Source organism: Manacus candei, unplaced genomic scaffold (genome assembly GCF_025592945.1).
Source record: "Manacus candei isolate 608988 ecotype Guabito, Panama unplaced genomic scaffold, ASM2559294v1 h1tg000073l, whole genome shotgun sequence".
Classification (NCBI taxonomy): domain Eukaryota; kingdom Metazoa; phylum Chordata; class Aves; order Passeriformes; family Pipridae; genus Manacus; species Manacus candei.
The window spans coordinates 3,590,794-3,612,683 of record NW_026138121.1 but is presented as its reverse complement, the minus strand read 5'-3'; the positions used below and the strand labels follow the sequence as shown (position 1 = coordinate 3,612,683).

Below are 21,890 nucleotides of genomic sequence, written 5' to 3'. Positions count from 1 at the left end.
TTTCTGCTGGTGTTTGTAATGGCAGTAAAAGAATCCTCAGGTCCAACTTCCTAGTTCTGTGTGTCACTCTTCACCCTGTTCCTCAGGAAGGTTGTACCTCAACAAATAAGTTGTTGGAGGCGAAAGGTTCTTCGCCACTTTGAAAACTGAGAAAAAGAGGAATTTTTTTCTGCCATCAGCAGAAATAAAGAGCTGCTTCTCTTGCTCTGACAAACTGGACAGTGTCTGCAAACTCAGAGTTCTCCAAATAAGCAGTGGCATAAAATTGAGCTGTTTCATCAGTCCCAAAGCCATCGTTTGGATTGAACTCCATTCGAAGGCTATTACATGGATTTATTGTTTGCCATTCAAACATTTGCTGTGTTCCTATTTAAGCTGGTTGCATTATGTCCTGCTACATCATTCCAGATCTTGCTACTTTCTGCACGTTGTTCCTTGTACACAGGGCTGGAAAATACATTATCTGAGCATTCAGCCACGACCATAAAGGTTATCTTATCTAATTGAAAAGAGGAGCCAGTGTAACTCATTCCTGGGTGAACAATATGAATTTTCATTCCAGGAGGCTTCCTGGTCAGAAACGTGAGCGCAGTGATTTTGAAAACTCAGGTTCTTTTGATTTGCCAGCTTCTCACCTCACACAAAATCAGAATTATTAATCAGCTCGACCCTGAATTTTGCCGTGAGCAAAACCAGTCATATTTAACAAAATGTGCCAATATGTCCTGATTAACCTCCCCCCTTGCTGTAACAGAAGGAAAATGGTTCAACACCACTAAAGTTTGCTTCTTTGGTGATATGACACATTTTCCTAGGAGACAGCAAAAGCCTAACAGTTGAATCTTTTTACACGAAGAGCAAAAGCACCTCCTGCTCAGCGAGATGTTTGCATAAATATCCTTTCTGAGCTCCTTGAGAGGCTTAGATGAGAGATTTTTCCATTCATGAAGAGCTTCCTTTAGCCCTGGACTATCCAAAAATACGAACTGAATTTACTTTCAAGCTATCAGCTACTGCTGCTGCTGGGAGCAAGTTTAAATTAATGCATTAACAAAAGCTTCCTTTCTCTATCAAAGGTCTGTACTGAGGATTAAGATCTGAATTCCAGGTTAGCTCTTAATGACACACACATGAACATTTCCCTTAGCTGGAATTCTACATCCTGCTAGAGCAAGGCAGAAATAATGATCTTACTGGATTCAATATTAAAAAAAGAAATTAAGATTTAAGCTTGAATTCTGCTCGTAGAATTTGTCTGCAGGTGAAGTTATTTTTAATCAGCTCCAAGATAAAAGAATAAATTTATTTCTGCCTATTCGAATTCTCGTGTAGAGAGAGGGGGTTGGTGTGATAAATTGGTTTGGGGTTAAATCCACCTCTGCTTGGGTTTCTTTTCCTCAGCAAAGAGTTGGGACCAACCCCTGCTGGTGAGGGGCTTCTCCTCCTCCTCCAAACCCCCCAGATCCCTCAAGCCTTGGGTAGAGGAGATCTCATCCCTTTTGATGCAGCCACATACTCTGTAAATATATATATATACAGGTATACACACTTCTATACCTGGTGCTGAACACTGACAATCTCGCTGCCCCCATATCTAATAATAATAAAAAGGAATGATGATAGTACAGGACTCATTCCCCAGACAGTAGCTGGGCAGGCTGTATATTGTTTTATGGCTGTTGACTTGATTTAAAATGCAGTCTTAAACATGAGAGAACAGCTCCTTAAATTTGCAGTAAATGTATAGTTTCCCAGACCTGATTTACTGCTTATGAGCCACCGAAAAACTGCAATTCCAATTTATTGTGCTGTTGACTCTGGCAGCAAAACCCTCAGCATCACTGGAGCTCTGGTAACCATCCCAAACCTGATAATTTAACATTAATCACTTATTTCAGGTTGTTTTGGGTTTTGTTAGGTGGGTTTTTTTTGCTATTCTTTAATTGGTCTCTCAACTTGCAGCAGATAATGCTGATTGCTTTGATGGTGACTGGTTAACCCAAGGAGTGTGAGATCAAAGGAGCACAGTCAGCTTGTGCTCTGCTCAGTTCAGAGATTTTTAGCCTGGGTTGACTCATAATTACAAGAATTCCCAACTGGCTGGAAGCAGATCTTGCAAAGGAAACTTGCTGCTGAGCAGTGGGATAAAGAACAACGTGGAAAGTCCTGCCTGGACAATGAGACACCAAAGCATGAGCAGAGCAGAGCAGCAAAGAATTCACATGATTTCACAGAGCTTCTCACTTCAAGCCAATTGTCCTGATTTCCCTCTCATCATAATTTCTCTGTTCATCTCCCTTGTCTTGGGTGAATCTGCCACTTGTTTGACAGGCTGAGAGAGCTGGGGGTGTTCAGCCTGGAGAAGAGAAGGCTCCAGGGAGACCTGAGAGCCACTTCCAGTGCCTAAAGGGGCTCCAAAAGAGCTGGAGAGGGACTTTTAATAAGAGCCTGCAGTGATAGGACAAAAGAAAATGGCTTTAAGCTGAAGGAGGATAGATTTAGGTTGGATATTGGGAAGAAATTCCTCCCTGTGAGGGTGGGGAGGCCCTGGCACAGGTTGCCCAGGGAAGCTGTGGCTGCCCCATCCCTGGAAGTGTCCAAGGCCAGGTTGGACAGGGCTTGGAGCAACCTGGGCTAGTGGAAGGTGTCCCTGCCCATGGCAGGGGGTGGAATGAGATGGGCTTTAAGGACCCTTCCAACCCAAACCATTCACAGAATATCCTGAGCTGGAAGGGACCCACAGGGATCATCCAGTCCAACCTGGGACCCTGCACAGACACCCCCACGACCCCACCCTGTCCCTGGGACTGTTGTCCAAACACTCCTTGAGCTCTGGCAGCCTTGGGGCCGTGCCCAGGCCCTGGGCAGCCTGTTCCATTTCTCTGCCATGGATGGAGCAGTAACTCATCTCTCCCCTGCTCCTGGACAGCCCCGTGTCCTCCAGCCCCCCTTTCCACTTCGCCCTTCCCCACCTGCCCTGTGCAACACACCCACTCTCACCCCAAATCAGGAACTGCTGATGTCTGGATGCTGCTAACATGGAATATGGCAGGATAAGCACCATCCCCAATGAGCTGCTGTTGTTTCACTCCTGATTTTTGCAACCCAGGGCTGTTGTTTTACTCCCCCTGTGGAACGAGACTGGGAGAGCGAGTCATGGAACGCACCAGGAAGGGACAGAGGACAAAATCAAAGCCCTAAATCAGTGTCACTCCTGCCCTTCAAGGGTCTTTTCCCTCTAGTGTCATGTGTGATCCTTTCTGGATTCATTAATGTCAGCTGAGCAGCAAATGTTGCAGCTGCTGGCTGGCTCAGAGCTGCTGGACCCCATCCATGGCTCCTTCCTCTTCCCTTTTAGGAAGAAGTGGCAGAATGCAGCTGCCTGGGAGGCTTTATTTTGGGTTGGAAGATCTCCAAATGGAGAGGGGGGGAAAAAAAACTGAACATGCTGTAAATCAGAGATGGCCTTGAACCAAATCCCCTGGTTCTCCAATATCAACAGGCAGGGAAAGATTCAGACCAAGGCAGGGATGTGGATTGTCCATCACACACCATCTCAGGCACGTGGATGGGTCTGAGAATCACAAAAAGATGGGAATAACACCCCTGTAAATTCTGAGTTTTGCCCCCAAAGTGGAGCTAACACACTCTCCAGTCATCCTAAATAAATCCCCTGACCTTTAACATCTCCCTGCATTGATCCTGCTTCAAAAGGGGCTTGAAAATGAGTCACTTTTCCCTCTGGGATATTTTTAAGACAATAACAAGGTCCCATTAAAAACCCTCAAGGGATGCTGAGAGAATTCAGAGTTTTTTACAAATCTCTATAAAACATTTCCAATCTTGGCCTTGCAGAAAACCCTAAAGCAGAACTGTGTTATGAAGGACTATTTCTTATGGACACTTTCCCAATTTAATAGTCGAGTTTTCCTTATAAGAAAGCCTGCAAAATTTTTTGATCCAAAGCCATTTTTTGGCAGCTTTTTTTCCTTTCTCAAAGAAAATTTAAATTGGTCCTAGTGAAGACCATTTCCACCTACAGTTTCCAGGGATAAAATATACACATGAGATGGACACAGGAGTGAGAAAGATGCTGGAACTCCTGATTTTACCAGGCCTGTGGCAGGAAGGCATCTCACTTCAGGAAAAGTGGCAGATATTTTTTTATTGGATTTCTAGGATGAGATAAAATGTGCCTTATGCCTTCATGCATTCATTTTTAGCACTACCTGTTCTCTTTACACCTTTGCACATCTCATGTCCTTCAGGAATCTTACAGCCCCTTATTAATATTTACACATTCTGATAATACATTTTTTTTTGTCAGGAGATATTGTTATATTCTTCCTTGGGATGGAAACCAGGCTGGATGGAGCTCTGAGTGACCTGTTTTAGGGGAAGGTGTCCCTTCCCATGGCAGGGAGGTGGAGTGGGATGAGCTTTGAGGTCCCATCCGACCCGAACCATTCTGGGATTCTGTGAGTTATGAACACAGAGATTAAGAATTTTATCCAGGGTTTGAGAGAGCTCTCAAAGCACAGAGATCCACCCCAGCAGCTGTGTTTTCCAGGCTGCTTCAACCACTGCACCACATATGGAATTTTAAGGTGAAAAAGACCGACTCTTTCACTTAATCATATTAATGATCTTCCTTTAATCCATGCAGGCATTTCCACAAACTTGGATCTGGAGCAAGGAAACTCTTGGCACAATCCATAGGACACAATCAGAGCACAAAGCTCCAATGTCAGGGCAAGCTGTAATTTCAGGCAACCAAGCTGAATTCACACCACTGTCACTGCAGAATCTTCTGCAGCACGAAGTCGACGGGATATTTAAATCCAGAATTTATGCAGGATAGCACCCAATGCAAAGAACAACCACAATAAGTAAAATACTCTCTAGAGGCACAGGATATAAATACAGAAAATTAAAAGGGGGAAAAAAAATCAAGTGAGCTATATTTAATACTGATATTTAACCATGCATAGTTTATTCCAGTTGTTTCTCCGGGAATGTGGCTCGTTTTAACAGCAGCTGGTTCTACTTTTCAGGAGTGGAATGAGGAAAAGTTGTTAAAAAAGTTTGAATAAAAGCTTTAATTGGTGCAGTGGAAAATAAGGAGCTGTTCCTAGAAAGAGAGAGGAAGGGAAAGGCAGAATGAGAGAACAAAAGAGAAAGAAGGAAAGAAGAGGGAGTTAAAGAGAGAAAAGAGGGAAAGAAGTAGAGAAAAAGATAAAGAAAAAAAGAGAGAAGAAATATTTTCACATCAGACTATCTGCAGAGAGCTTGCTTTTGACTTTCATACTCTATTTAAAAATACAAAATTGGGAGCATTGCAAAAGAGTTCCCAAATTAGCTTTTTAATAGAGATTGGAAGTTAAAAGGGGCCGAGTCATGGGGGAAAAAAGATTTGGAATCACAGCCAGGGCAGCACCAGCAGGGAGTGAGGCCAGAGCACGCCCCAGTGAGAGAAGAGTCAGGAAGTTTTATGAAGTGATGACACTGTAAAATCACAGAAAAATCTCTTATACCAGCAAAAGCCAAATGACATTTCTGGTTTTGCTTTCTTCTGAGCATCTGCAAGAGGGAAAGAGCAAGTGGAGATAGAGGGAGGGTTTAAAAGCGGAAAGCAGTTCTGAAGACATCTAATAAAGATGGATTTGGGTTGCTTTGATATGTTTAAATTCTTACAGCCACTGGAATTTTCTCATGGAAGTTTTAAGGTTCACTTTGCACACAACTATTCATGTGTCCAGCACACAACCCTTGGTATCCATAAACTAAAGGTTATAGTACATTGCATTTGCATAACCTCATAACTAGTTTGCAGACACTGTAATGCAGCTTTCAAATATTATCGGGCAAGATTGGTTTTGGGGAGGATTACCCAGGATCTGACACTCAGAAATTAGTATTATTTTTTAATAATTGCATTGAATTACCAGAAATTAGACAACATTGAGACCCTGAATTGGATTGATCAAGGTTCAGTCGGATATTAGGAAAAATTTCTTCACTGAAAGAGTGGTGAAGCACTGCAATGGGCTGCTCATGGAAGTGGTGGAATCACCATCCCTGGAAGTGTTCAAAAACATGAGTCAACGTGGCACTTGATGATATGGTTTCGTGGGCATGGTGGGATTCACTCAAAGTTTAGACTTGATGATCTTGGAGGTATTTTCCAACCTTAATGACGCTGTAATAAGGATATCAGAATTTTCCAGATTACACTTTCCAAACTACACAACTGGAGTGCTGAAGTGTTGAGGATCTGGAGGGCTTTTTCCCATTTTTTTTTGTCTTAAAGAAGGACTTGGGTTAAGAGCTGTGGGATGAAAGTCACAGCATAAAACAGGCACACAAATCACCTGGGAAACCACCCCTGGTAAGCACTGGCTGTGCCAGGTCCCTGTTTCCCCTATTTTAAGGCACCACAGGCACACCAGACCCCAAAACATTCTCCCCCTCACTCACAGTGATGCAGCTGGAGGGGCATCTGCCACTTCTACCAAACAGGGGTTCTGCACCCCCCCGACCCCCCTGCCCAGCTCATCCCTCCACCCCTGGGGTCCCACACCCGCCAAACCCCCCTCCCAGAGCACCTCTCCACCTCGGGTCGGGTCTGCGGGTGCAGGACCCTCGTTGTGGGGCTGCTGCAGGGATCCCGCACCCACCGCTTGCCTCCTGCCCTGCTCATCCCTCCACCGCCAGCGTCCCGCACTCCCAAGCCCCCCTCGGACCTCCCAGCGCACCCCTCCGCTCGAGTGTCCCGCATCCTCGACTCCCCTGCCCGGTGCATCCCTCCACCCCCGGCGTCCCGCACCCCCGACCCCTCTCCCAGCTCATCCCTCCGCCCCGGGGGTCCTGCACCCCCAAACCTCCTGCCCAGCGCACCCCTAAGCCCGGGTGTCCCGCACCCTCCACCTCCAGTCCCGCACCTCCGACCCCTCTCCCAGCGCATCCCTCCAGCCTCGGTGTCCCGCACCCCAGTACTCAGCGCACCCATCCCGCTCGGGGGTCCTGCCCTCTCAACCCCCCCTGCCCAGCGCACCTCTCAACCCGGGGGTCCCGCATCCTCCATCCCCGGTGTCCCGCATCCCCGACCCCTCTCCCAGCGCATCCCTCCACCCTCGGTGTCCCGCACCCCCGACCCCGCTCCCGTCCCGCTCGGGGGTCCCGCATCCTCCATCCCCGGTGTCCCGCATCCCCGACCCCTCTCCCCGCGCATCCCTCCACCCTCGGTGTCCCGCACCCCCGAGCCCAGCGCACCCATCCCGCTCGGGGGTCCCGCATCCTCGACTCCCCCGCCCGCTGCATCCCTCCACCCGCGGTGTCCCGCACCCTCCGACCCCGCTCCCCCCGCACCCCTCCCGCGCCGGGGGTGCCGCGCACGGCCCGCGGGCTCTCTCCGGGTGACACCTGCCGGCGGCTCTGCGGGGACGCGCCCGTGTGTGCGGGAAGAGCCCCCGCGCCGCGCTCCGGAGTCCCCCCCCCCCCCGGCACCGTGCCCGCCCTGCCCTCGCCTCCGCCGCCCCCCGCTCCCGGCGCTCCCCTCCCGCTCGGGGCCGATGCTCCGCCGCTCTCCGCGGGCGCGGTGCTGACTCTCCTCCGCCGCCGCCGCCGCCGCCCCGCGCCCGCGCACTTCCGCGCGTCCCCGCGCCCCGCTCCCGGCAGCCGCATGGCCGCGGAGGCGCCGGGCGGGCGGCCGCGGCCGGGAGCGCCCTGCGGAGGTGAGGGGGGTCCGCGGGGACGGGGGGGGGGAAAGGCACCGTCCCCGGGGGATGCGGGGTGGGGAGGGGAGCACCGGCCACGAGTGCGGGGGATCCACGAGCGGTGCGGGGGACATCGGTCCCGGGGAGGGGCAGGCGCGGTGCCCCCGCTGGGCTCCCACCCCCGCGCCCCCCCGCCCGTGTGCATCCCTCCCGTGTGCATCCCTCCCGTGTGCATCCCTCCCGTGTGCATCCCTCCCGGGTGCATCCCTCCCGGGTGCATCCCTCCCGGGTGCATCCCTCCCGGGTGCATCCCTCCCGGGTGCATCCCTCCCGGGTGCATCCCGCCCCTCGCCGATGCCGCGATCCCGCCGCTCCAGCGCCGCGCGGAGCTGGGCTGTGCAGGGAGGCGAGGCGATGGCGAGGCGGCCGCGCTCCGCTCGCCCGTGTGCGTATCGATGTGACTTTATGGAAGTCACCAACTATCGCTGCGGCGCATCGGTCACCGCCGGGAGCTGCCCGGCGGAGCGGGGCAAGGCTGGCTCGCTCTGATTTGGGCTCGTAGTTATTTACTTAATGGAGATTTCGCCGGCAAACAGATAAATGAGAGAGGCTGCCGGGTCTCTCTGAGCGTGCCGAGTCCAACTTCTGACCGAGGATGAAAGAGGGATGCTGAGGTGGTGTGGAGACAGGACTGGTAAGAGCTGCCAAGGAGCAGGGCAAGCCAGAACAAGAGAAAAAGGGGAAGGCGGTGGGAAGGCAGAGGGGAGAAGGAGAAAGGGGAAGATCAGTTTAAATCTGAGTTATTTCTTTTTATTGCTGAGTGTAGCCTCCCGCCCTGGAGGGAGGTTGGTTGTAGGTTTGTGATGCTGGAGGAATAGCTCGTTTTCTTGTCCAGAAGGAACCTCTCCTGTGTTGTCCCTGCCTGACCGAGAGCCAGGGACACACCGGGAGCTCCGGGAGGGACCCGTGAAGTTCATCTCGTACTTTTCCCCCCCTTCATCCCCCCCTTGCCGCTGCTGGCACATTAGCATGCAGGGTAGGCTCTGTGTATTTAACGACTCCATTTGCCAGTGTCTCTGTCAGCTCACACCGCCCTTCTCCAGCCGCGCTCCACAACCTGCCTCCCTGGACCAGCCGGGTCCATCTCCCGGCTGCGGCCACCCCAGCGGATTCTCCGGGACCCGGATGCCGTTCCCAGCTGGATCAGGCAGCCAGGGCAAAGCTCCGAGCGGTCCTGGAAGGGGAGGGGGCAAAGCGAAGCGAGCTCGGGCGAGAGAGGCAGAGGGAGAGCCTCCGTCTCGGCAGTAATGAGGGAGAAGCTGTTTAGTCATCTCTCTATATATACTTTCACAATGATGATCGCATTTACTGATTGCTGCTGACTGCGCGTAGAGAGGGAGTCAAGAGGCAGGCAGCACAGCTCACCTTTCATCCCGAGGAGTGACTGCTCCCCCTTCCTTCCAGTTCCCCACATTTAGCCCTACTTTTGGGCGCCGGGTGTCTTTCCTTGCCAGGTAAGGCAGCGCTGCGAGCCGGCAAGATGGGGCTCTCTGGGCTGACCGGGAGGGAGGGAGGGGAGAAGTTTGCATGCATTCATCCTAAGCCTGTTGCTTTTGCTCCTAAATCTCTCCACCAGACCGAGGGAGCGAGTGTTTTGCAGAAAGTTTTATTTCCTGATGTGGTCGTGAAGGGAAAGGGCGTGTGACTGAGCGAGGATAGCGAGTCTTGGCTGACATGTTTTGCTTTAAAGCAAATGTCTCTTTGCTGCCTGAGCCTGACCCAACAAGGACAGGGAGGAAGGAATGATGTCAAGGCTCTTCACTCCCATTATCAGTGTCTCATCAGGAAACTCACAGTATGTTTGTGGGGCACATTTCAAATCATCCCTGTCTGCTTCTAGAAAGGGAAACACTGAGATTTTTGGGTTGTTTTCTGCTTTCGTGAGAGGATGAAGAGACAATTATTAAGTGTGGCACTGCCGTGGGAGCTAACGGGGTAAGAATCCAGCCTTTATTTCTTGACCCTTTAGGTGAACAGACATAACTGTTCTCTGAAGTTTTCCTCCCGAGCTTTCCTGACCTGCCATGCCCGTCAGGTTTTTATTTTTTCCAAGTGGGATGAAACCCCGGTGCCCACGGAGTGGCTGCAGCACAGACGAACCAGCAGTGGTCGGGAGGGACCCCGATGAGGTTGGAGGTCCTGGGAGGGGGACAGGGGGCTCAAACCTCAGCCTTTTCCATCCAATTCGCTTGACCATTTCACTGTCCCCACAATTATCTCTAAAGAAAACAGATTCCTTTCTCTACAGATGCTGACTTTTTTAAATCAGGAGGCAAATTATTTTATTTCGTGTGCCAGGTCTTCTAAATGTCATCAGCAGGGTGCCAGTCTGCTGGCAACTAGTTCCTTTCAAATTGCATGCAGAAATTATGGCAATTAAAATTAGAAATATGGGTATAGCTAAAGATATGCTTGTTAGAATTAGAGTGTGTCTGTTTTCTGTGTGAGCTGAAGAGACTCTGTGGACAGTACAGTAGATTTTGAGTCTAGCCAGTTGCTTTGCATAGCAGCTACCAAAACCCAGGCAGGCAGAAAAGGAGGATTCTTCCCCCATTCTGTAGGTAAACTTGTTATTTCATCTTTTTTTTTTTTTTGCTCAGCCTGTGCAGCCCTGAATTACAAGTCCAGTCCTATCTCTCTCCTAATTTTCTGTCTCTTACTTCGGGGACGGGTGAAGTTCCAAGGACTTATGGACAAGAAAAAGCAAGACCTTTGTGATAGGAGATTTCATTACTCTTCTCCCTGTCGCTCTTAAGAAAATTTATAGCCAAAAAAGACTTTTTTATGTGTTTATTTGTGGATCAAATGGGGCAGATTCAATGCAACTTAAACAACTGAGCTGTGCGTGCTCTGTTTTCTTAACCAGCTGTGTCTCTTGGTCCCAGAGAAATGGGAACTGAACTTTCACAGAAGAATTCCCCTCTCTTTCTCTTTTGCTTTAATATCCTGTCCACTATATTCAGATATTTATAGCTTCCCTATGCATCCTGCCAGCATGGAAGGACCCATTTTATCTTTAAAAATTGATTTAAAAATGCGTAAGTCACTTATGAGTTGCCATTGCTTGATTAGAACAATTATATGTGAAGTATTTATAGTGCCTGAGCAGCTAATGTAGGTAACCTGGAATCCACAACCAAAGTTATGAAAGTACAGAAGAGGTTTCTGATGCAGTTCCCCAGAGAAATCAGGGGAGATGAGGATGAGTGAGGAAGCTGCTCAGGTCACCCTGCATCAGTCCTGGTAGAAGGACTGTGGTGGTGTTAATTGAAATTAAAAAGCAGAGAAGACAGATTACCAGCAGGGAAAGGAAGAATAAGATGCTTCATCTTGGTTTCTTGGTTGTTTGCCTGTGTGTATTTGTTGATAAATGAATGAAATAGTTGTTGTTTTGCTGCCTCTTGTTCTAAAGTGTTCCCTAAAAATTAAAAGATCCACCACTGCTGGTAGAAGGGATCTGCCTGAGCCCACTGAGCCCCTGGAGATGCCCTTTCAGCTGAGGACTGGGGGATCTTTTCAAAGTCATGCAAAGAAAGTTTCTCTGCCTGGCACAGACGACAGAGCCTGGTCCCCAGGGCTGCCAGTCTGGCACTGTGAACGCAATAAATTCCCTCTTTAGGACAAGAGAAAAGGTAGTGCTTTGTAATATTGAACAGTCCTTAGGAGAGAAATGTGGGATGTTTGCTCCAGTGCCATGCAGATAAAGCAAAGTGTCTCCTTGGGATAAGCATCACTGTGGATTATTACACATTCCATAATTACCAAAGCTCTTCCAGCAGCAGTGAGATGCTCACACGGGGGATTTCAATTGTCCTTTAGGCAGTAAAACTGCACAGAAAGATGCTCCCCATTCAGGTGATGAATGTTAATTTGCCCTGAAGAGGAAGGGTGTTTCTGGGAGCAGTTCAGTCATTTTCACCACAGATGGATTCCGTCAGGTTTTGTTCAGTGTTTCCATGGCCTGTTGGAATCAATAATGCTGCAGCCTGACTGGCTGGAATGGCAGCTTTCACATAATTGCAAAACTTCAGAGGAAAACTGCCTACAAAGATACAATTAAGCTTTGAGGGCCCGAGTCAGTGGAATCAATGGAATTTCCATTGATAAATCGACTTTTGATAGGGCTCCTAATGCATCCCTTATGATAATGGCACCTTTCTTCAGATAATTTCATGGTAGAGTTAGAAGAACATTAGGGAAATGAAAGTAAATGCAGGTTAAAATAAAAGTTAAAGACTGTAAGAACTCTGACCAAAGATCAAAAATCTAAAGAAAATTCATGGTTAGATCAGAACCACAAAACCTGCTTGAACTTCAAGAAAATATTGGCTGAGGATCTGGACAACTCGGGGTATTTTTCATCTAAAAATCCAAGAGTGCAGGGAACAAATGTTGTGTCAAACTAATAGTCCTTCAGTTCTTCAGGTGAAGGACTTCTGCCTCTCTGGTAGCCAGGAAAAAAGCAAGGAATTCCTGCTGGAAGGAAACCCTCCAGCTTTGGGGGCTTCCCTCATTCTGATGCTCTTGGTAGCTTAATCCATGAGCTTTCACCCCTGGCACTGAAGTTTGCTGTTGCTCAGGTGTTCTGAGCAATGTTTCCCTGAAAGCCAGAATTTGCTCCTGGTCTGGCGAAGGGCTGGAATTCTCCACGAGAGTAAAACCCACCTCTAAATTAAGGAGAGCAGCAAAAAACTGCTGCTGAAGCCAGGCCCTGCATTAAAGGTGGAAGAAAAACAGTGAAAGCCAGAGATTTTTTTTTCCCATCCCTTTCAGCTGAGTATGTTCTTAGTGCAAGATTCAGAACATATTGAACTTGTTTAAGGCTGGAAACACAGCTGAGCCCAGCCTGGGGTTTTTGTGGTGTAGGATTTCACGGGGTGAGCTGCCAGCTGATTTCACTGGAGTTCCCAGCTCTTGCTTGACAGCTGTAGTTAAACTGATGAGCACACGAGTCTTACACCTGGGGAATTATGGATTAGTCTTGTTTGTGAGGAAGCAAATATAAATTACCGTGTTTATGCTACTTTTAAAATGCTTTTAATGAGGAATCATTTGCTATTCAAAGTTTCAGTCTAGAATAAAGCCACAACCTCGCTGAGCTGATTATCACGTGCCTTGTTTAACATCCTTCTTTGACTGGGAGGTGAGGGTGAGAGAGTTGTTTTAAATCCTTGTGTCTGTGTCGACACCAGGGCAAGACACCCCCTGCTTGACTGAGCACTGTGTTCTGTTTTGCTCTGTGTTTTAGATGGAACTGATCTGACTTCCAGCAGGTCTTGGGAGCATCCTGATTATCCTCTCCAGTAACAAGGCCTGGGCTCATCATGGCAGCAGGAGTAGCAGCGTGGTTGCCCTTTGCCAGGGCGGCTGCCATAGGATGGATGCCAGTGGCCAACTGCCCCATGCCACTGGCTCCAACGGAGAAAAACAAGAGGCAGGACGAGCTGATCATTCTCAATGTGAGTGGCAGGCGATTCCAGACCTGGAGGACTACACTGGAGAGATACCCGGACACTCTCCTGGGCAGCACCGAGAAGGAGTTCTTCTTCAACGAGGACACCAAGGAGTACTTCTTCGACCGGGACCCCGAGGTCTTCAGGTGCATCCTAAATTTTTATAGAACTGGCAAGCTGCACTACCCCAGGTACGAGTGCATCTCTGCCTACGACGAGGAGCTCGCCTTCTACGGGATCCTCCCCGAAATCATCGGGGACTGCTGCTACGAAGAGTACAAGGACAGGAAGCGGGAGAACGCCGAGCGGCTGATGGACGACAACGACTCGGAGAACAACCAGGAGGGCTCCATGCCGTCCCTGAGCTTCCGGCAGACCATGTGGCGAGCCTTCGAGAACCCCCACACCAGCACCTTAGCCTTAGTCTTTTACTACGTCACCGGTTTCTTTATCGCCGTCTCTGTGATCACCAACGTGGTGGAGACTGTGCCCTGCGGCACCGTGCCCGGGAACAAGGAGCTGCCGTGCGGGGAGAGGTACGCCGTGGCTTTCTTCTGCCTGGACACGGCCTGCGTGATGATCTTCACCGTCGAGTACCTGTTGAGGCTCTTCGCGGCCCCGAGTCGCTACAGGTTCATCCGAAGCGTGATGAGCATCATCGACGTGGTGGCCATCATGCCCTACTACATCGGCCTGGTGATGACCAACAACGAGGACGTCAGCGGGGCCTTCGTCACGCTGAGGGTTTTTAGGGTTTTCAGGATTTTCAAGTTCTCCCGCCATTCCCAAGGCCTGAGAATCTTGGGCTACACCTTGAAGAGCTGTGCCTCCGAGCTTGGCTTTCTCCTCTTTTCCCTCACTATGGCAATCATCATCTTTGCAACTGTGATGTTTTACGCGGAGAAAGGGTCCTCGGCGAGCAAATTCACCAGTATTCCTGCTTCCTTTTGGTACACTATTGTAACCATGACAACGCTGGGGTGAGTAGCACTTTTCCTTTCCCTGAGCAGCAGGCAAGCATGTGCGGGGAGCTTGACTTCAGCTGCTCCTCGGGTGCATGTTCGGAAAGGGTCGGGAACCGCTGAGGGCTCGATTGTTCTTTGCCTTACAACTTCTGCGGGTCGGGGGAAGTTGTACAAAAGGGAAAAAAGCGCTTCCACCCGCTTGGCAAACACTTGGCACAACGGGAAGCGAGTGCAGGAGGAGCAGGGAGGTGCAGTGGCGGGTCCTGATCCGCGCTCCAAAGTTGCCACGAGGGCAGAGGGGTGGTAGAGGGAGCTGCTGGTTTGTCCTGACGTTCATTCGAGCCGCAGGTTTTACACAAAGTTGCTGATGGGTCTGTTGTGTCTCTCCGTGGTGTTGGCCAGGAGGCACAGATTTGCTGAATTCAGGTGGATGTTGTGGGTCAGTGGACTGAAAATACTCCGAGATCACCAGGGCAGGGTCTGGTTTGCACTCAGTGGAGCAGGAGATGGGCTTCTTGTCTGGGGGTAGTTGTGAGTTTGCAAACTGAGCGCGCCGTGGTGGTTGCAGTAGAATTTCAAACATTCCCATGGACAGGTACAAAGATAATGGAATCAAAGCAAGAGGAGTGTAGCCTGGAGGGCGCTTTTTTCCACTTATATTTCATTTCAGTCTTACAGATGTTGCTACTGAGATTATAGATTTGTGCTTCTGCTGCTCTGAACTAAAACCTTTGTAAGCAGAATAGCCAGGCCCTCACCCCGACAAGGTTATGTAAAGGAAAGTGGGCATTGCAGGCCATGCAAAGCTGTGATGGAGTGCAATCTCTCCATTCCACACATCAGAACAATATACTAAGTTTATAGTTACTTTACAAAGAGTTTTCCCACTGGAGAGTTCACACAGGTTTAATATTCCAATGTAGACAATGCTTGTTCTTGTAATACTGTGACCACTTTTTCTCTAAACTGCTTTTGATTTTAAACACTTCCCTGTGCCCATTAGACGTGAACAGGCTCACAGTAGCACTTTTAAATTATTAAAATCATAATTCAACTGTCAGAAAAGTGCCAAATCCGGGCATATGACAACCGAAAGTCTGAATTTCTTCATTAAGTGCAAATGTAGAAGCCTTTTGTCATAGTCACCTAAAGATCTCTTATTCCTCCTTTTTAATATCTAAGCAAAGTGTGCAAGTTTATGGCAAAAGCTGCTCCTTACCCTGGGAAAGTCAGTGCTTGCTTAGAAATGGAAGGTGGGTTTTGCAGCCCAGCACTCCCCCGCCCTGTGGCTCAGCTTTCCATATTCTGACTGGTCCATACTGGTCAGTTCTCGCTCTCCTGTCCCCACCAGCAGCTTCAGAAGAACACCTGCCCTGAGTAGCTTCTTTCCTGTGTCCTCTGCCCCAGGGGAAAGGCATGAAAATCCAGTTCTCTCCTGGGGTTTCTGTTTGGTAATGATCACAGCCACCCCTCTATCCACACACTCCTGTGCCCATTCACACTTTTGCTGTTACATCTTTGTGACAGGACAGTTGGGGTCAAGGGGACATTCTGGGAACAAACCCAATACGTGCAGAATGTGCTGGAGAGCAGCTGAGCCTCTCCTCCCATCAGGGCACTGGTTTTGGTCTCCTTCCCTCCCTCTCTGAACGCACAGACCCGCAAACCAAAGTGCTCCTGAGGACCTTAAAGTGCTCTCAATCTGTTGTAATCACAGAGATTATGGATAATCTTTAAATGAGTTGACACGGATTTAAGAAATTAGACGTTTAAACACAGCTTTGTAAAAAAAAAAATCGTTGGGAAGGGACACATAAAATGCTGTCAAAATCTTAAAGCTTAAGCTTCTAGTATGTGGGATTTTTTTTGCAGGATTGTAATTAAAATAGGTGCCTCTAGCAAAAAGTGTATCAGCTGAGTTTAGTGTTTTATCACAGATTTACAAGAAACTCAGAAACCTCAATAACAGCAGACCCTGAGGAGCCCCTGTGCACTTGGACAACACCCATCTGCCCACAACCACACTCAGCAGCTCCCTGAAGCCAAACACTCTCCCAAAACCTGTGCTAGAAAGAAAAGTTGCAACTCTGAGCCATAAAAACCTGATTGCTGCCAGCCCAGCTCTGCAGAGCCCCCTCCAGACACCCCCGGGGAGGCATTTTTGGGGCTGCTCAGGACTGTGGTGGGGTCCCAGAGCTGGTGGAACGAGGCACTGGCTGTGCCCACAACTCTCCCCCACAATTTGGCAGCACAATAGTGGAATCCATGAGCTCCAGGAGCAAACCCTTTGTCCTCAGCTCATTTCCACCTCCTCATTCCCACTGTGTGGGGTGGGCTGTGGACCCTCCTGGAGGAATGAACCCCCCTGGGGTTAACCCTCCTGGCCTCCTTCATTTCCCCAAAAATCCTTTAAGTTCTGACAAACTGGAGCTCCCAGGCAATATTTCATATACATCTCTCTTCAGAAGCCATTTCAATATGTTTGGAAGGATCTTGCTGCTAATGAGAGTACTGGCAATTCCCATCACAGACACGTTGCCAAAAATGCAGCCAAGGTCTCCTAATCCATCAGACTTTGCCTACTTAGTGCTTGCCAGTTCACTGCTTGTATTTCAGCAACACTCAGAGCTTTTATTGGTATCCTAAATATTTTCTGCCTTTTGCCTTTAATAATTCAGCCAGCATTTAAAGCAAGAGATTATAAAGCAGGTTTTTTAACTCAAAACTATACATGTATATTTTGTTTTCACCGCTGATACATTGAAATGCAGATAAGTGAATGTTTCCCTGACACTGGAATCCCACTGTTGCCTTGACAGAGTGCTTTGTAGGAGCCATTTGGAACATGCAGGATAACTTTGCCTGTGTTATTAAGATGCTAAAAATTAGCCCCATTTATATAAAATGGAAAGTTTACTTACAACAACCAAACAAGGCCAGCAGTAGGAAACCATGAACCCTCCCACTGTGCTGTGCATCAGCTGCTGCTCCAGTTTCCCAAGGATCCTTAGGATGCAATCGAATTTCCGGATTGACCCATAAATAAAAAGCAATAAAAATGCTGTTCTTCTGGAAGGTGAAGCTCTGCATCAATAAATAATTGCTGCTTTTGGTGGGGTTACTATGCAAATCAGTTTAGAGAAATCCAGGGCGATCCAGCTCCTTAGGTAGTTAACAACCCAAGGAGACAGGTACAATAGTTTTTCTGGAATGGGAAACAAAGCAAAGGAATTAAATTATACTGACCCTGCATCTCTGATCCCTCTGCTGTGCTCATCAGCCCTGGTTTAACAGAGGCTGTTTTTAATTTAGCACGATTTAAATTTTGCTCAGGAGGTTTTATAATGAAAGCATTATTCTTGGGTGCATCTTAAATCAATCTGAATTACTGAAACAACTATTCAAAATTAATTCAAAATCAGCTCTCCAATTCATGCAGAAACATTTTTCTCAAGAGGCAAACAGCTACCCATCCTCTCTAAAGCACCAGCACAACAAGCACTGGCCTTGAAAGGACTCTTGCTGTGTCCTGCAGGAGGTTTTGACCCCCAGGACCCCCCTGAAAGCAGGGGAGGAGCACAGTGCTGGTCCCATCCCAGCACTCACGTCCCTGTCCTGGTTTTTAGCTAACTTGATGTGCAATAACCACCAGTTTTACATCTACTTAAAAAATGATTTAATGCTAATAAATTTGGTTGCCTTGTTACCGGCGTGTTGGCCTTCACAGAATCACAGAATGGTTTGGGTTGGAAGGGACCTTAAAGCTCATTTTGTTCCACCCCCTGCCACGGGCAGGGCCACCTTCCACTAGCCCAGGTTGCTCAGAGCCCTGTCCAATACTCAGTTTTATTCCCATTTACAGAGTGCTGTGGATGGGGCAGCCTCATGTTCCACTGCTGCCCCTCCATGTGCATCCCAAACACAGCAGTGGGACGAGACCTCTCCCACACCACTCAACCCCCACGCCAGTTTTGCCCAGAACAGATGTTTTTCTAAGCTTTTTACAGCTGTTTTCATTTCACCTGACAAGAGCAGTATGTTTCAGACTCCTGGGCAGTGTCCATGGCCTGCAGCAAGTTGTAGCTGTGAAAACCAGAGTGCCACGTCTGCCTGCACCTCCCTGGGCATGGAGAGGCTCCCGAGGGTCCCTTTGGGCATCACAGCCGGGCTCCCACTGTGCCCCAGGCAGGGGAATAGAATCCCAGAGTGGGTTGGGTTGGCAGGGACCTCAAAGCTCATCTCATCCCACCCCCTGCCACGGGCAGGGACACCTTCCACTATCCCAGATTGTTCCAAGCCCCATCCAACCTGGCCTTGGACACTTCCAGGGATCCAGGGGCAGCCACAGCTTCTCTGGGCAACCTGTGCCAGGGCCTCCCCACCCTCATAGGGAGAAAGTTCTTCCTAATATCTAATCTAAATTTACCCTCTGTCCGTTTTAAGCCCTTTCCCCTTGTCCTGTCTCTGCAGGCCCTTGCAAAAAGTCCCTCTCCTGCTCTCTTGGAGCCCCTTTAGGTACTGGAAGGTTCTGTGAGGAGGGAATATCCATGGAGGGAGTCATCACTTCTGATCATTTGTGTCAAGAAACCAGCAGAAATGCAGACCAAGAGACAGAGACTGATGATGGATTTTGTTCTGCTCTGAGCTCAGGGATACACTGTGTGGTTTCCTATTGCCTAATGAAGGCTGAGCTCCCACAGCTCAGCGCCCTCGGGGTGGTCCTTGGAGAATCTATCTCTGTCTCTCTCCCTTACAGTTTGCAAGACCATAATGCTTTTGGGAACACTATCTCCCTTTCAGAGCTGGCTGCACTGGTCAATGAGTTTGAAAGACACACATCAGTGCTCTCGGACAACACAGTCCCATCTGTATAATTCATTTAAGGAACCAGGTTAAGGCTGGGAAGTCAATAAAACAGCCGTGCTGGCCTGGTTATGTCAACAGCCTGGGCTGGAGCAAGAGCTGAAATTTCTTAGAGGTTTCATTAGCTGAGTGCATAGAGAGCAGGGATTTGGGGGTAGGGTTTGTTTTGGTTTGCCTTGGCTCAGTCTAGTTCTGCAAAACCTGGATCAGAGCGAACGCGAGCGAACGGGCGCCCGAGCAGCGCCTCTGATGGAAACATCACTTTGGGGTTTGCTTATTTCTTGGGTGGGCTTTTTGTTGTTTGGTTGGTTTTTTTTTCAATTGGTGTTCAGTCAGGGAAAAGAAAAGGGCTGAGATTTAAGCAGTGCAGCGGGATGTGAAACCCTGGCTGGCAAAGTGCTGACAGCTGGGCTGGCGCGAACGTGCCGGATCCCGAGCGCGCTTCCGCGGGCGCCGCCGGGCTCCGTGTGAGCAGAGCTCGCTCTGCACTCCTGCCTCCCCAGCAAAACCACTGGAGCTGATAGCAACCTTCATTCACCCTCCTCCATGCAAAACTCAGAGGAGTTTGCAAAGTAAGGGAAATAATCAATCATCTCTGGAGCGCTGCCGCTGCCGGCTCCTCCGGAAAGGTTGTTGTCTTTTTGGCCCTGGAATCACAGTGTGCGTGTCAGAACTGCTGTTAAGTGCCACTAAACTGAATCAGGAAGAATGGCTTGAGCAGAAAAGCTGCTTTGCATGTTTGCCATCGTGGATGGGGTGATGGATGAGAGGTGGGATGTTTCCTTTGTGAAGCCAAGCGCTGGGATTTCAGCGCTCTCGCCATTCCCCACACAGTCAACAATTCCTATATCCACAGGCCAAAGAACTGCTGAATTTAATATACAGGGAGTCCAATCAAACAGTGAATTGATGGAGCTACACAAAGAAGCCATTTCCTTGAGCTTTCATTCTCCTGACTCCCAGCTTCATCTTATATGAAACGTGTATCAATTTTCTTCTCCTAATGGATTTACAGATATTGTGAGCAAAATGTCTTTGTATCAGAAACTACAGATGGAACCTTTTCCCGTCACTGTCTTGATATAAATCGCAGGCAAGCATCTCATTTTTGAGCTATTTGTATTCACCAGAACCCCAGATGTATTAAAATACCTTTATTCATTCTCAGAGCAAGTTGAATTTACCGTTGGGTTGGGTTTTTTTTTTTCCTTCTCTTAAGAAAAGAAAAAATTACCCATCCTTATGCTTTTTGTGGCTTTGGATATTTGTATGTGCAAACACACCATCTTTAATGTGCAAGACAAAATAACTTGCCTTCAGGGTAACTCGTTGTGTGAGAAGTGAATTATTTTGAATAAGGCCAAGAAATGGTGCTGACTAAAACTGTAACGTGACTGCTAAATTTACCAGTGGAAGCCTTGGCAGAGATACATCTATAGCAACTGATTTACAGATTTTTTTTTTTCCTGAGCTCTTCTTTCTTTTTTTTTTCCCCCCTCCTTTTCTTTCTAGCCTGCAACACAAGTAAGTGCCTGAGAAATACAGATTAAAGATAACATTGTATTATCATTGGAGATGAAGGGAAGTGATTGGCGTGCTGACTGAATCTGAGCTATTTTTAGTCTCATAAACTGATAATTTCATAACAGTGCTGACCCAGTAAAAGTAATCAGTTTACAGACATCAGCTGAAAATAAAGGACAGAGTAGCCACTGTCAGTTGGAAAGCAGGGACAGAAGTAGGAAAGTTAAAGGCCCAGCAACAAATTAGCCAAAACTAATTACATCTTTAGCTGATTACAGCCCGTGAGGGTTACAGGGAGAGGAGCACAGCAAGTTTCTGAGTGACTGAGTCTCTGCAGCCCCTCTGGCCAGAGCTTCATCCTGCCAACACCCATCCTCATCCTCATCCTCACAGTGAAATCTGTGCCTCACGTCCTTACCCAGACCTGCTCACTTGGATTTGGCATGAAATAAAACTCCCACCTCGTTGTAACATTGGGAAAATAACATGAGACCTTTTTATTGCAATTTCTTAAGGGATCTGTGCATTCAAGAGTGTGGAGTGACAGGACAGGGCGGGGGAATGGCTTCAAAATGCAAGACAGAAAGTTTAGCTTAGATTATTAGGGAGAAATTCTTCCCTGTGAGGGTGGGGAGGCCCTGGCACAGGTTGCCCAGAGAAGCTGTGGCTGCCCCATCCCTGGAAGTGTCCAAGGCCACGTTGGACAGGGCTTGGAGCAACCTGGGCTAGTGGAAGGTGGGTGGAACAAAATGATCTTTAAGGTCCCTCCCAACCCAAACCATTCCAGGCAGCTGAAGCCAGAATATGGGATCACCTGTGACCAAACCCAGCTGGTTTCCAGGCACTGTAATGCAATCACCTCATCAAGAAAAACAAACAAACAAACAACAAAACAGTGTGAGATAAACAGAGAAACTTTTCCTCAGCACCAAGCAGTGTTTGTCCCTGCCCTCCACCCCACTCACACCTGGGGCACTCAGTGCACCCCAGCCCCTGCCCCGTGTGATTCCCGTGGTTTCAGTGGGAGTGATGCACAGTTTGTGTTTAACCCGGGCTGTGCCTCCCTGCCCTTCAGCCCTGGCCGGGCAGAGCTCCCAGGGACGGAGCAGGCTGGGTTATTTTTTGTGCAGCACAAGCCTCAGCAAGGGCAATGCCCCAAGGTCCTTGCACTGCTCATGGACCAAAGTGCAGGCAGAGGGCCCAGGGTCACCCCCAGCCACCTCTCCAGGCTCACCAAAGGGTGCTGGCAGTGATGTCCCCCAGTGAGCATCACAGCTCAGTGAGGTTGAAGAAGAGAAGAGCTGCAATTT

At 48.8% G+C, this 21,890-nt stretch overlaps 1 protein-coding gene across 6 annotated transcripts in view; it reads left to right on the top strand.

Moving 5' to 3' along the window:
- The first annotated feature begins 7,670 nt into the window (after positions 1 to 7,670).
- The window catches only part of KCND3 (potassium voltage-gated channel subfamily D member 3), a 133,208-nt gene continuing 118,988 nt past the window's right edge, over positions 7,671 to 21,890 (top strand). For 2 of the 6 annotated variants that reach the window (XM_051808567.1, XM_051808562.1), the window contains exons 1-2: positions 8,081 to 8,409; positions 13,024 to 14,208. In XM_051808567.1, coding sequence (XP_051664527.1) covers positions 13,100 to 14,208 — 1,109 coding nt within the window. In that variant the 5' untranslated portion in view covers positions 8,081 to 8,409; positions 13,024 to 13,099. Of the gene's footprint in view, positions 7,734 to 8,080; positions 8,410 to 8,720; positions 9,230 to 9,466; positions 9,711 to 9,877; positions 9,905 to 13,023; positions 14,209 to 21,890 lie in introns of those variants that run through there. The other 4 variants (XM_051808565.1, XM_051808563.1, XM_051808564.1 and 1 more) reach the window with 4 other exon arrangements.